This window comes from Rutilus rutilus (genome assembly GCF_951802725.1).
Source record: "Rutilus rutilus genome assembly, chromosome: 1".
Taxonomy (NCBI): domain Eukaryota; kingdom Metazoa; phylum Chordata; class Actinopteri; order Cypriniformes; family Leuciscidae; genus Rutilus; species Rutilus rutilus.
Genome location: NC_140209.1, coordinates 58,532,360 through 58,546,008, shown reverse-complemented (window position 1 = coordinate 58,546,008; position 13,649 = coordinate 58,532,360). Strand labels below are relative to the sequence as shown.

The 13,649-nt window shown below is 39.0% G+C and overlaps 1 protein-coding gene across 5 annotated transcripts in view; it reads left to right on the top strand.

The window, feature by feature from the left end:
• LOC311293249 (CASK interacting protein 2) overlaps positions 1 to 13,649 on the top strand; it is a 76,903-nt gene that overhangs the window by 40,359 nt on the left and 22,895 nt on the right. For all 5 annotated transcript variants that reach the window (XM_084413373.1, XM_084413372.1, XM_084413371.1 and 2 more), the window contains exons 4-7: positions 4,326 to 4,423; positions 6,259 to 6,404; positions 7,710 to 7,805; positions 11,377 to 11,507. In XM_084413373.1, the coding sequence (XP_084269499.1) occupies positions 4,326 to 4,423; positions 6,259 to 6,404; positions 7,710 to 7,805; positions 11,377 to 11,507 (471 nt within the window). The remainder of the gene's footprint in view (positions 1 to 4,325; positions 4,424 to 6,258; positions 6,405 to 7,709; positions 7,806 to 11,376; positions 11,508 to 13,649) is intronic.

The following is a 13,649-nucleotide window of genomic DNA, read 5'->3' as shown; positions in this document are numbered from 1 at the left end:
TTCCGAATTGTGTGTTTGTGGGTAAATCAACAACTGCTCGACATCGCTGCGGGCAGTCACCGGACTGTCTGACCCGCTCTTGATATTTCCTGGGGTGCAAAACTCTGTTTTTGTCTGGTGTGATTGCGAAATGCAGCCAAATCTTGTAACTGATGAAGAACATGGTAGAACATGAGTCCAATTAATCGAACAACTTTCATTGTGTGTTTGAAACATTTTAAGGCTTAAGTGCCGTATTAATCCCTTATTGACATTTTAATTGTTGTTGAATGTGTTTACAGTGTTCTAAAGGTTTAGAAACAGCTTTAGGGTGTACCTGTCCTGACATATTCCCTTAAATGTTTATTGTGGGCAAGGGTTAATATTAAGGATGGCCCAAGGCTAGATGACACAGTACTCACACTTGTCCTGTCGGGCCAGTGCTGCATTTTCACAAAATTTTGTTTGTTTGTTTTTATAACATTTGTTTTTCTGTCATGTATCCAAAATTGTTGCTAATTCTGCTCATTTAAATATAATGTTGTTTTATTATTTATTATTATTTTATTTTAATATATTTCATGTATTATACTTTTAACATGTAAATAATAAGTAACAAATTTTGTGTGACTGGGTCAGTGAAAATGTTGGAAGGGCAAGTTGAGCTGCTGTCCTGACTGAAAATATTAGCATCTACCCTAGCTCTTCATGGCACATTAATGTGAGAATAATTATGATTATTCTTCTTTTGAGTCAGATCTTTTGAATGATTTGCTTCTGGTTCACAAAAAAATTGTGAGTTGACAGGGTGAATTGTTCACAAATTGGACCGATCTGGTTCTCAACTCAATGGTCCAGTTTTTAGCAGCCCACTTTTATGATAATTTAATGGTGGTTTTGCATTATTTTTAGGCTTGAAAGTCTCAGTCCCCATTCATTGTAATTAAATGGAAAAGAATAACCAGCACATTCATCAGATACTTCATATGAACTCTAAACAACATGAGGCTGAGTAAATAATGACAGTGTTTACTGTGCGTGCCCCCTTTATCATCAATGTCATTTGTATTTGGTTATATTGTTGATTCAGGCTAGCATGAATTTCATCCCGGTTCCCTGGTAAAGTGGGCGTCCACTCTAGATCCACTGATTAAGAGAGATGAAACAACCTCTCTCTACAACAACACATCTCTCCTCAGAGCTCCAAGTTTCTTTTAGTTTTTTTCATAGAAAGCTGATGGAAGTGTGTGTGGACGTGTGGTAGAGAAGAGTACAGTCTTCTGTTCGCAAGAGAGAGAGCTCTTTCACAACACAGGTTTCTTTCACCATCTACATCCCCTCGCAGGGCTCTCAGGCCCGGCCATCGGTGGGTCAGGTAGAGGTACAAAGAAAGACAGCACAGGGGAGTGATTGTACCATCTCACCCAGAGCCCCACACCTCACAACCCGACCCACACGGAACATGCAGACTTTTCATGCACTGTTATTGGGATGAAATCTGCGTCCTTCTGTGGAATGAATATAAATGTGGTAAAGTGCATTAAACACAACTGAGAGTACCACATGAACGTGTTATCATATAAATGCACATAATCCGATGACCCCTATGATGGTGGTTCCAATGCTGCGTAAAATTGGGTTCTGCGGGCACATGACCTGTGTGGGCTTGCTCATGACACAGCCAGGGCCTGAACTGACTCTCTTCCTCTCCTCAGCCACAAATGTCCCAGGAGGCTGACGTTGCCCTCCTCAGGTTCAGATGTTATGCCTATTGCTTTGTGCCATGGAGCCTCTGGCAGTCTCCATTTCCTGCCTTAACCTGCCCTCTTGTTGTAGTGCCGTGGAATGTTCTCCAACTGTGGAGAATTTTTGTGTAATAATTGCGTATAATGAACTCTACTTTAATAGAATCTTTTTATTGGTAAAATACCAAAACCGGTGGAATGTTTTTCTGGGACTTTCATGCAAAGGATCAATGTAGAATTTGGTACAGGGATTGTTCCTTTGGAGCAGGGACCTTGCAGCAAACTTCTGGTTTCTAGTCCTGAGTTTTAACCACTATGCCACATCACCCCCTTTCATCCGCCATTGTTCATTTTTAAACCTTCACAGCTGTCACACCATTTCTCATGAGTGTCAAGAACGTCCGCGGTGAAGACACTTACTAATTTACATCCGAGCGTTTCTGCTAAGCACGGCAAACTGTGTGTCCTGTGTGATTCAACACAATGTGAGAGTTTGACACCAGCTTGTGATTCAGAGGGTAGAAGGACCTGGCAAAGATTCATATCTTCAAAGGCACAGTCGGCAAAGTGTTTTCCCTCAGCTGGAGTCTCAGTGCGTTCATGAAAATAATCAACTTTAGCCATCATATTTATCCAGTCTGATCCGTTTCCACTCTACTGGTCTGTGCTGTTCCATTTCACATCTAATAGAAACAGCTGTCTGCTCCAAGAAGCTAGTCTGAGGTCATGGGTTCAGGAAATGAATGGCTCCTTTGGCTAACCCCATTTGGATTCTTATTGAGTAAAAGCATCTGATCCTCTACTTTTAATGTGATAAAATGTTGGGCCAAAATATCTGCATTGCAAGGTAGACCGCATAAGATGTTTCTCAATGATTCTTGATAAGATGAGTCAGGCATGTTGTGGGTTAAGGTAAAATTTCCAGACTGATGCTGCAGGCATCTAGAAATGTAGGATTTGTTTCTTGTCCAAGACTTCCAAAACCTTGTGAGCTGCCCATGAAGGCAGCTTTTTAAGGCTTTGTAGGCACTCCGGACACAAAGTCTGTTCCCAAAGATCAGCAGCATGATTGCTCTGCCTTCTAAGACGCCTTCTTTTGGCAAATTTCTAAAGCAGCATTTCATATATTCTTTACAAAGAAGGCAATCCCAAAATGCACAGAATGCACTTAAGTCTCTTAAAGTGTCTCGAAAGGGTCCTTCACGAGGTTCAGTTTCCAGTGCAATGCTGCCTGGAATACACTACATGACTTTTCTGAACAGATTTTAAAACACTATGCATCATACACTTGCCGACTTTATAAATACTTACAAAGAAAAACTGAGCATCATACACTAAATGACTGAGGATCACACACTACCAGACTTTCAAGTCGTTCCGGACGCAACAAACACAGAAATGTGCACCTTGTTGCTGGAAGACGCATGACAAATGACAACAATATTGTTCTAAAATTGGCTTAAAATATCAAACATGTTTAAGATCCTCTAACTGGATGGAATCAATGTCTGAAGCTAAAACATCAGAGTCTGTACTTTTCTGTGAAATCTGTCAACTCCAACGGACAACATTTTCAGACTGGCTCTGACTCAGAAACTAGCGTTTGCAAATTGATTCAAAAGTTGTGTAGTGTAATCGAGTGTATCTGTGTAGGTAACTGAGAGAAGGGCGACTCATTGGTTTTGCAACAGAGCTTACCTCTCAGGTATAAGAGCAACAAGTCGTAGTCAAAGGTCATTGTTTTAGTAATGACAGCCAAGCTGTGTCTTGACATTTGAATATATTAAGGGGGAAATGTAGGCTATTCAGCCACCGGTGCACAGTTTATTCCAAAAGCACTACAGTAATGTTGTACTTGCCAAATCAAACTCGGCTCATTCTTAATGGGGCCACTTGTGCCTCAAGTGACAGCTTCCCCTCATAAAAGTGATATGTTTGCAGTAATGGCTGTAGGTAAGGACTTCACCTAGACAAGATTCTGGAAGGAGATTTACGTCTGAAGTGTTAGAGGAGGGGTGGTTGAAGACAGCCCTGTTTCTCTTCTGTTAGAGGTCTTGCTTTGGTTTCGGCATGTCCTAGCAAAATACATCCGCCCCAGACAGGTAGCATTTCAATTTGTCATGCATTTCAGTAAACATCAGATCATATGAGGGCGTCTGTGCCCAGAGGACACAGTTTTTTATTGCCTGAGCTTGTGCTGAATTGAATATATCTCCCCCTTGTCGCCCTGATTCTTTTTTTTGTCTCGTTAAACCTTGTAAATTTCAGACTTTAGTCTCTAATTGTGCCACATCTTGAGCAATACGAGGCACTTTTACAAGACATTGGTTTGTTGGCAATCTAACATGTACTGGAGTTTTTTATTTTTCCATTCTCTTTATGACCACACATGGCCTCAAGTGTGGAATGATGAGAGTGTAACTGTGAGCTCTGGGATCAAATTAAGATAAAAGTTATTGAGTGGCTTCTTTTTTATTTGGCTGTAACCTGCATCTTTCCCAAAAGTACTGTACCTTAGTTTTCTTTTCTATTGTACCTTCTTTTTTTGCTTTTCCCAACACTCTCTATTCAAAGTTTTCTGTTTTTTTCTCCTCCACCCAGGTTTTCAGCGTTGCATCATGCTGCTCTCACAGGCACTACGGAGTTGCTCTCCCTGCTGTTGGAGGCTCAGGCTGTTGTGGACATCAAGGATAGCAACGGTTAGATCTGCCTCCTCATTAACACCAAGAATAATGACTACAAAATAACGGTAACTACAGAGGGTATGCATGTGACGTCACCGTCGGCAGGAGTGACTGCGGTTCAGCGCAAATGCCGTTTTCAGCGTGAATGCCCCATCCTAAAATGGGAAAGAGCTTTGAGATTGACTGTACAAATAGATTTGACAAGAAATCTGAGGTATATTTTTACATACTGCCGAAAGCTACAGAAAAGAGAAGCAAATGGATCGCTGCAATTCACAGGAAATGCGAATCGTAGATTTGCAGTTATTATTTTGGGGTAAACTCATACCCTATTCATACCCTATTTATTCTTATAAATTGTGTCACTTTAAATGCTCACGCTCTTTAAACAGGGTGGATTCTGATTGGCTGTCAATGTTTCTATCGCTCATCAGCTGGAAAAAAAACATTGGGAAAGCGATTCCAATGACATTTTTTCTGTGTGTTGTAACTTATCGTTTTAGTGGTGGTGTGGACTCTGCTATTCTTTTAGACGGGGGAAACCCAGCCCGATCTGTCGGCGATTTGATTTCGCCCTGCAGCTTAGGCTGGAAACCTGTAAATTTTTCTATCCTGCTTTCGTTACAAATATGCGGGGACCAATCACAAACTGGCTTATCCACCTGGCGCGCTATTGGCGGGTTTAACACGATGACGATAGAGAAGTGACGGCAAGCGCTCTCACCTCTTGTGCAGTAGAAAATCCAGAGCAGACTCCCCAGACTAATGTTCAGTCTTAAAAGATTGAGCTTGGTCTGGTGATAGCCAGACTACTATTCTTTAACATTTAGACCCATTTTTAAAACTATGGGCCCTATCTTGCACCCAGCGCAATTGACTTTGTACACGGACGCATGTATCATTCCTATTTTGCACCCGCGCACAGCGGACTTTTCCCTCCACAGACACACGTCGGTAAACTAAGAAATACACTTGCGCTCCCCGGGGCGGTTCAGCGCAAAGAGGAGGCGTGTTCCGGCGCAAACGTTCCCTCATGCTATTTTACAGGTTTAGAAAACAATTGCGCTACTGACCGAAAAAAAACAGTTTAAAGTCAGTGGCGCGTTGCGCATGTTATTCATATGCTATTTTAAGGGCGCATGCTTGGCCTTAATCAATGTAGCGTGTGCACAACGCGCATACACTTTGATTCTCTCATCTACACACAGACGCAGCAGTTATTTTTGCAAATCATACATTATTATTATGATAGATAGATAGATAGATAGATAGATAGATAGACATTTTATTATAAAAGCATACATCTAGCTTACACATTTACCCAAATTATCATACGCCTGTTTAACCAAAGTTAATTTGGGTGTGTTTCTCCACTCCCAACGTCCCTGACTAGAACGTCGGTCTCCTCGGCTGTGAACCGCTCCTGTCGCGCGCCTGGCAAATCCGCCGTTATAATAGGAATCCGCTTTAGAACAAGTGCGTCTGCTCTTAAAGGGAATGTGAGATGTCGCTCTGATTGGTGTATTTCACGTTACGCCCAAACCACACCTATGAATAATGAAGCTACTTCAGACCAACCCCTTTTAGATTTGCGCCAGGCGCAAGAGTCATTTATCCCGCCGGGAAAATAGCAACAGCGCCAAGACCCGCCCACAAAGTTACTTGCGCTTTGACACTTGCGTTTCAGATCGTTAAAATAGGGCCCTATATCTTTATCGGTATCATTATAGTCATCGTCCTTGGTGTGAACAAGCCTCAACACATGAATTAAAATGGAGCCATTTCTTACATTTTGCTCAGTCTTGTACACAGCTCACAGAACTCTGAATTTTGTATGTTTTGTTCTGCAGGGATGCGGCCGCTGCATTACGCAGCATGGCAGGGTAAAGCTGACTCGGTGCTCATGCTGCTGAGATCTGGGGCTGCGGTGAACAGCGGGTCGCACGACGGCCAGATTCCACTGCACCTGGCCGCTCAGTACGGACACCATGAGGTGGTGCGTATCCATTAGCCCCCATTCAGATGCTTCAAAACAGTTGCTGTTATCAGACACGTCACAAAAACAAACGGCAAAGCAGTTTATCCCCTATGGAACGATAATATATTCCCCATATATGAATGATCAATATATTAAATGGTTTAACCGTAAATTTGAAAATATACAGAATAATATATTGTGTTACTAATATATCTACAATATATACTATATCGAATATTTACTAATATATCATAATGTATGACATTTTTTTCTTCAGTAATACAGTTCATAATATATAGATGTATATGTGATCAGATATGGTACTGATGGTACCATATGGTACTAAAATACACACATATATAGAGACATAATGTAATATATTATATAATGTAATAAAAAAAAAAAAATAAAACATTATAAATGTCTCATAATGGCTCTACTCTTCAGCACAATGGTAACCCCAAAAACTCAGACATACCAGAAAACCTTTTAAATTTCAAAATAATAGCACATTAAACACTAACAGATCTCCACCCTATATTAATATTGAGCAAAACACATTAAATAACACTTAATTTTAACATTTGCTTTCCTTTAACAGTCAGAAGCAAAGTATGCTGGGAACTAGAAATCTGTTTTAACTCATTCTGTGAATGTTTGTGTATATATATGTGTGAACATACATTCACATTTAAATGGGAACATGTATGTACAATATATGTTCACAATAAAGGATACAATTTTGTGAATATTACATGTAATGCTATTTTATATTCATTAATATATAGCCACACATGGTCAATGCATATATTGCAGTATATTGAAAAATATAAGCACTAGTTTCCCATATATGGAAATGTATAAAGTAATATATCGCATTATATTTTGCAGTATATTCCCTTTTTTTTTTTTCGTAAGGGATCTCTCTAGCATAAATGGGCCGGACTGACATTGTGCAATGTTTTTTTCTATTGAAAATCTTTCCATAATTATTTTGTTTAAAATTTGGTTCCAAAAGCCAGCCCAGTCAGCCCTACAGAGAAAACTGGCCAGTCCATCCCTGTTTGAGAAGCAGTGTTGTTGGATACAGCACCTGCAAATCATCTGACATCAGCTCACTGAAATGCAAAGAAATATGATATCTGCGTTGCGACATCAACAACTGACCCCAGATTGTTTTTTCTTTTCTTTTTGTGTGTACAGTATTAGTGAGGGATAAAGAAAATCTGCCTGTTTTTATGATTATTTTCTGTCTCTTATAACAAGTTGGATAGTTCATAACCAACATAATTCATCTATTCTTTCTCTCTCTCTGTTGATCAGTCTGAGATGTTGTTGCAGCACCAGTCGAACCCGTGCGTGCTGAATAAGGCTAAGAAGACTCCTCTGGATCTGGCCTGTGAGTTTGGCCGGGTGAAGGTCAGTCATCTAATCTCTGTTAATTTCTAGCTTGTTTATGAGCATTCCTCATGTGGGATGTCATTCGTTACATCACTGTCACTATGACAACTGTGATCTCATAAATTCTGTTATCTGATGTGCGGTTGAATCTCACAATCTGATAAGAACATGTCCATTATTTTTTTTTGTTTCAAATGGAGATCACGATTCTCCCATGATTCTACATAGACAACTAAACATAATAACATGCGATTTACTAGAGGTTCTGATACAAGTATTGAACACTTTACAAGTACTGAAAGAATTTAGAGTATCTAGAGGTTAAAAAACAAACCTGCATGCATTTTGCAGAAGAACATTGTTCTGGATGTGCTTTGGCTGTGTGTGTCTGTGCGGATGAATACGATTAATCTACTGCTCATAAAACATTCACCACTAGGCTTAAGAGATGTAACCGGTTTAGACTGAAAGGATCTCAGGCTGACGACGTTACTGTAGCTTTACCCATTAATGGACACCTTACTTCCTTGAGAATAAGTTCCAGCACAGCGCTACTATAACCATAATGAAATGACCCTTCACAATAATGCTTAACAAAGAAGAGAGCTGCATATGGCAGTTTATCAATCAATAAAATACTTTACTCCTGTTGAGTGATAAAAACACCATCATCTCTGCATCGCTTTTACAATATTCCAAACCCCTCAGTTCTCGCCATCTCCAAAGCCAAGCCAATGTTGATTCTTGTTTTATTACGAGCTCTGTCGCGATCTCTTTTTGCCAACAGACGCTCCTCTGCTCCTCCGTTTGTTTATTACGGGTGATTCCCCGGAGGTTGGCCCTCTTTTGCCGTTAAAAAACTACTGTCAGGATTTACTAAAGACACGCAGTGAAAGATTAGCGCTGAAAAGGCGTGGACAGGGTTATTTTTGACCTCTGACCTTATTGTATATGCTTTGTAGGAGTTAACCTTTCAGGTGCAAAATTAATGGGAGGAGAGCATTCAAATGATTTATTAAGGTTTTCGCTCGTCAATGTACTGGTGTTTGCGCCATTATTTACCGCCCAAAAAAGCATGTCTTAACCCAGACACTAATTTGCGCTGCTCTTGGTAGATTGCGTTGGTCATTATGGAAATGATCCGGCTGTGTCTGTGTTCTTTAATTTGCACATCGTCAGTAGATCAAGCACAGAACTTTCCTCTCCCATCTGTGCTTTTATGGGATTGCGCTCTCACACTAATTTGCCCTGTTTTGTAAAACAAAAAAACTAAAAAATTGCCCTTAGATGCTCCAACTTTCTCGCTCATGTGACAACTAACCTATGCCACTCCCACACCATACACACGTCAAAGTAGCTGGAGCAACTTTTCTCTATTTATGGATATGACAAGACATGCATGGGCGAGTGACATATGTATGCAATTTCGGTTACACTTTATTTGAAGGTGTCATTGTTACAGTGTAATTATATATTTAAGTACTGAGTAATATTAATTAACTACATGTACTTACTATAGGGTTAGGGTAGGATTAGGGTTTGGTTGAGGGTTATTTGCATGTAATTATGCATAATTTACTGTTATTACTTTATACATGTAACATATAACAAGGACACTGTAAAAATAAAGTGTTACCGCAATTCCCCATGAAAACCGTCCAGACAGGTTTAAAATATAAACACTAACAGCCTTATCAAAGTGAGTCAGGGTAAGACAAAAACATGTTTTGGAAGAGGGATTTATGATGTGCTGACTCATTATTTACATTTGGTAAATTATTAACAAATAAATGTCACATGGTACATCCAAAATATAAATTGACAGCTTTCGTGAGAAAAGAGCATCATACCGTGGAGATGCTGTAACTGTGTGTATGCAATACAATTAATTCTCCTCTTCTCTCTCTTTCTGCCCTGACTGTGATTTTTACTTTTCCTATCTGTCTTTGTGAGACAGAGCTTAGTTCTCAGAGCTTAGTTTTACAAGTTCTCGCACACACATGCCCAGTGGTGTTTGATTTCAGTTCAGCTGTGTATTTAGGCCTTTTGGAGGTGTTACATTAAGGGCAGCGTGTGTATGTGTGGTATTTAATCAGCTGCTGTATTGAGGTATCAGGGTGCGGCTGAAGCAACTGGATCATGTCTTTCTCTCTCTCACTCTACTCAGTGCTTCTGCTTAGGGTGTGCCTTTAACATGTACAGCATCTTCAACATGACAAATGATTGCTTTCAATGCCTGCTCAATAAAGTCAACGTGAGCACGATTACGGATAGAAAAATTCTAACTTCATTACTACCTGTCAAAAGTGTAGTATATCTACTCAATATGTGTAACTTTATAATAATTATAACTTTGTAAGTACTGTTTTCTGCATTTTTGCCGTGAAAACTTTGAAATAAAATGGAAGTATTTAATTACCAAATAATTGATTTTGCTCAAAGAAGCTTTTACTTGCTTTTACTTTTTATACTGTGTTTTCGTGCACGGTCCACTTCACTCCACACTATCCCATAATCCCCAGTGCAAGACAAGTCTGACGCTTGGCTGACGCTCAAGCTGCAGAAATCAGTTGAAACTTCTCCTCAGCTGTATGAGTTTGTGGCCCAGATGTTTTGGGGTGTTTATGGTCACTGGGACACATTAGCATGAGCTCATCCTCACCTGTGAGACTTCTGAGAGCCAACACAAGAGACCTCTGCGCGCTCGAGTGTGTGTGTGTGTGTGTGTTCTAATAACCACATTTAATCTCTTCTTAACACCCTTTTTCAGCTTTTTTGGACACTTTCGTCCAAAATATTTTTCTCTCAATTCAGTTTTAGCATAAAAAAAATTGAAAATAGGTACTGGGTATTACATATGAATTTGAATTTACTTCTAAGTATGAATGTGTTTAGTATGAATGAAATTCGGACGTACTACAACCGCCATGTTGTCACAGAATCTCACCGGAAGTCATCTGGGGACTTTTCGCCGACCCTTTTATGTGTACTGTGAATTCGGACAAAATACTCTTTTGGCATACTATTTTTCACTTACTATAGTAGGGAAGTATTCGATTTCGGACACAACATACATTGGTTAAAAGTGTTTGTAGATTAATCATTCCTCAATCAACACACTTATGTTTGTCTTTACCTGCTCACGTGTACCTTTTATTCTGTTTAATGCCACAGTTTATGTAAGAATGGTTTATATACAATAAATAATTGTACAATAAATAATTTTATTGTACTTTTTTTATTTTAGTAGTATTTATATACATATTTTTAAATTAATTTAAAGTTAATTACATTTTTTAACTTTTAGTAATTTTGTTATGTGCTATTATTATTTTCTTATTATTTTTTCTTGTTATTTTTAGTTTAATTTTAGTCATTTAGAACTACAATTTAAACTTAATTCAATTAGTTGACAAGGCACCATTTCTCATTTGTAAGTTTTATTTTTTAGGTTTTTCATAATTTATTTATATTTTCTTGTATTTCAGCATTGATTTAATTATCGAAAACGATGTTTAACAGTTTTAGTTTTAGTCATCTATAACAACACTGGTGCAGAATATGCTAATGATCTCGGTCTCTCTTGTAGGTGGCTCAGCTGTTGTTGAGCAGTAATATGGTTGCGTCTCTATTAGAGGGGGATCGGAAAGACTCTTCGGACACAAACTGTAACACTCCTCTACATCTCGCCGCACGCAACGGACACAAGGATGTCATCTGGTGAGCTCTTGAATAACTTGTGTGTGTGTGTGTGTGTGTGTGTGTGTGTGTGTGTGTGTGTGTGTGTGTGTGTGTGTGGCGCATCTGTAGACCTCAGTCTCAGCTGTGTCGGGCTGTCCTGTCTCGCTGGAGAGCTGCATGTGTGTCAGCTCTGTTGTGTGTTTAATGCATTGACGCAGCATTTCATTCTTGGCTGATTTCAGTGTTAGTGCAGAAACACAGCTGATATATTGTAAAAATGACCCTTATAAAAAAATTCTGAATGGGATGAGCCACATTCAAAACTGATATGTAAACCTGTGAACATTTAGTTCAATTCTGTATTATTGTTTTTCCTCAGTTGATTTGATTCTCCAACTGAATGTAGTTGCTCTCAAAACAATTAACACAGCTAACTAAACACACTCTTATGTTGGCAAAACAGTTCAATATTCACTGCATAATGAAGCACTCCATGTTATTCTAGTTATCAAAAATAAATACTATCAGCAAAAAAACAGTTTTTGCTTTCGTATGCTTATATCATGTTTCACAACACGCTTATGTCACTTTACAACATGCTTATATCATGCTTCACAACACGTCACTCTTTACAACATGCTTATATCATGCTTTACAACACGCTTATGTCACTCTTTACAACATGCTTATATCAATGCTTCACAACACGTCACTCTTTACAACATGCTTATATCATGCTTCACAACACGTCACTCTTTACAACATGCTTATATCATGTTTCACAACACGTCACTCTTTACAGCATGCTTATATCATGCTTCACAACACGTCACTCTTTACAACATGCTTATATCATGCTTCACAACACGTCACTCTTTACAACATGCTTATATCATGTTTCACAGCACGTCACTCTTTACAACATGCTTATATCATGCTTCACAACACGTCACTCTTTACAGCATGCTTATATCATGCTTCACAACACGTCACTCTTTACAACATGCTTATATCATGCTTCACAACACGTCACTCTTTACAACATGCTGCTTATATCATGCTTCACAACACGTCACTCTTTACAGCATGCTTATATCATGCTTCACAACACGTCACTCTTTACAACATGCTTATATCATGCTTCACAACACGTCACTCTTTACAACATGCTTATATCATGTTTCACAGCACGTCACTCTTTACAACATGCTTATATCATGCTTCACAACACGTCACTCTTTACAACATGCTTATATCATGCTTCACAACACGTCACTCTTTACAGCATGCTTATATCATGCTTCACAACACGTCACTCTTTACAACATGCTGCTTATATCATGCTTCACAACACGTCACTCTTTACAGCATGCTTATATCATGCTTCACAACACGTCACTCTTTACAACATGCTTATATCATGTTTCACAGCACGTCACTCTTTACAACATGCTTATATCATGCTTCACAACACGTCACTCTTTACAACATGCTTATATCATGCTTCACAACACGTCACTCTTTACAGCATGCTTATATCATGCTTCACAACACGTCACTCTTTACAACATGCTGCTTATATCATGCTTCTCAACACGTCACTCTTTACAACATGCTTATATCATGCTTCTCAACACGTCACTCTTTACAACATGCTTATATCATGCTTCACAACACGTCACTCTTTACAGCATGCTTATATCATGCTTCACAACACGTCACTCTTTACAGCATGCTTATATCATGCTTCACAACACGTCACTCTTTACAGCATGCTTATATCATGCTTCACAACACGTCACTCTTTACAGCATGCTTATATCATGCTTCACAACACGTCACTCTTTACAACATGCTTATATCATGCTTCACAACACGTCACTCTTTACAACATGCTTATATCATGCTTCACAACACGTCACTCTTTACAACATGCTTATATCATGTTTCACAACATGCTTATGTCACTTTACAACATGCTTATATCATGCTTCACAACACGTCACTCTTTACAACATGCTTATATCATGTTTCACAACACACTTATGTCACTCTTTACAACATGCTTATATCATGCTTCACAACACGCCACTCTTTACAACATGCTTATATCATGCTTAACAACACGTCACTCTTTACAACATGCTTATATCATGTTTCACAACACGTCACTCTTTACAA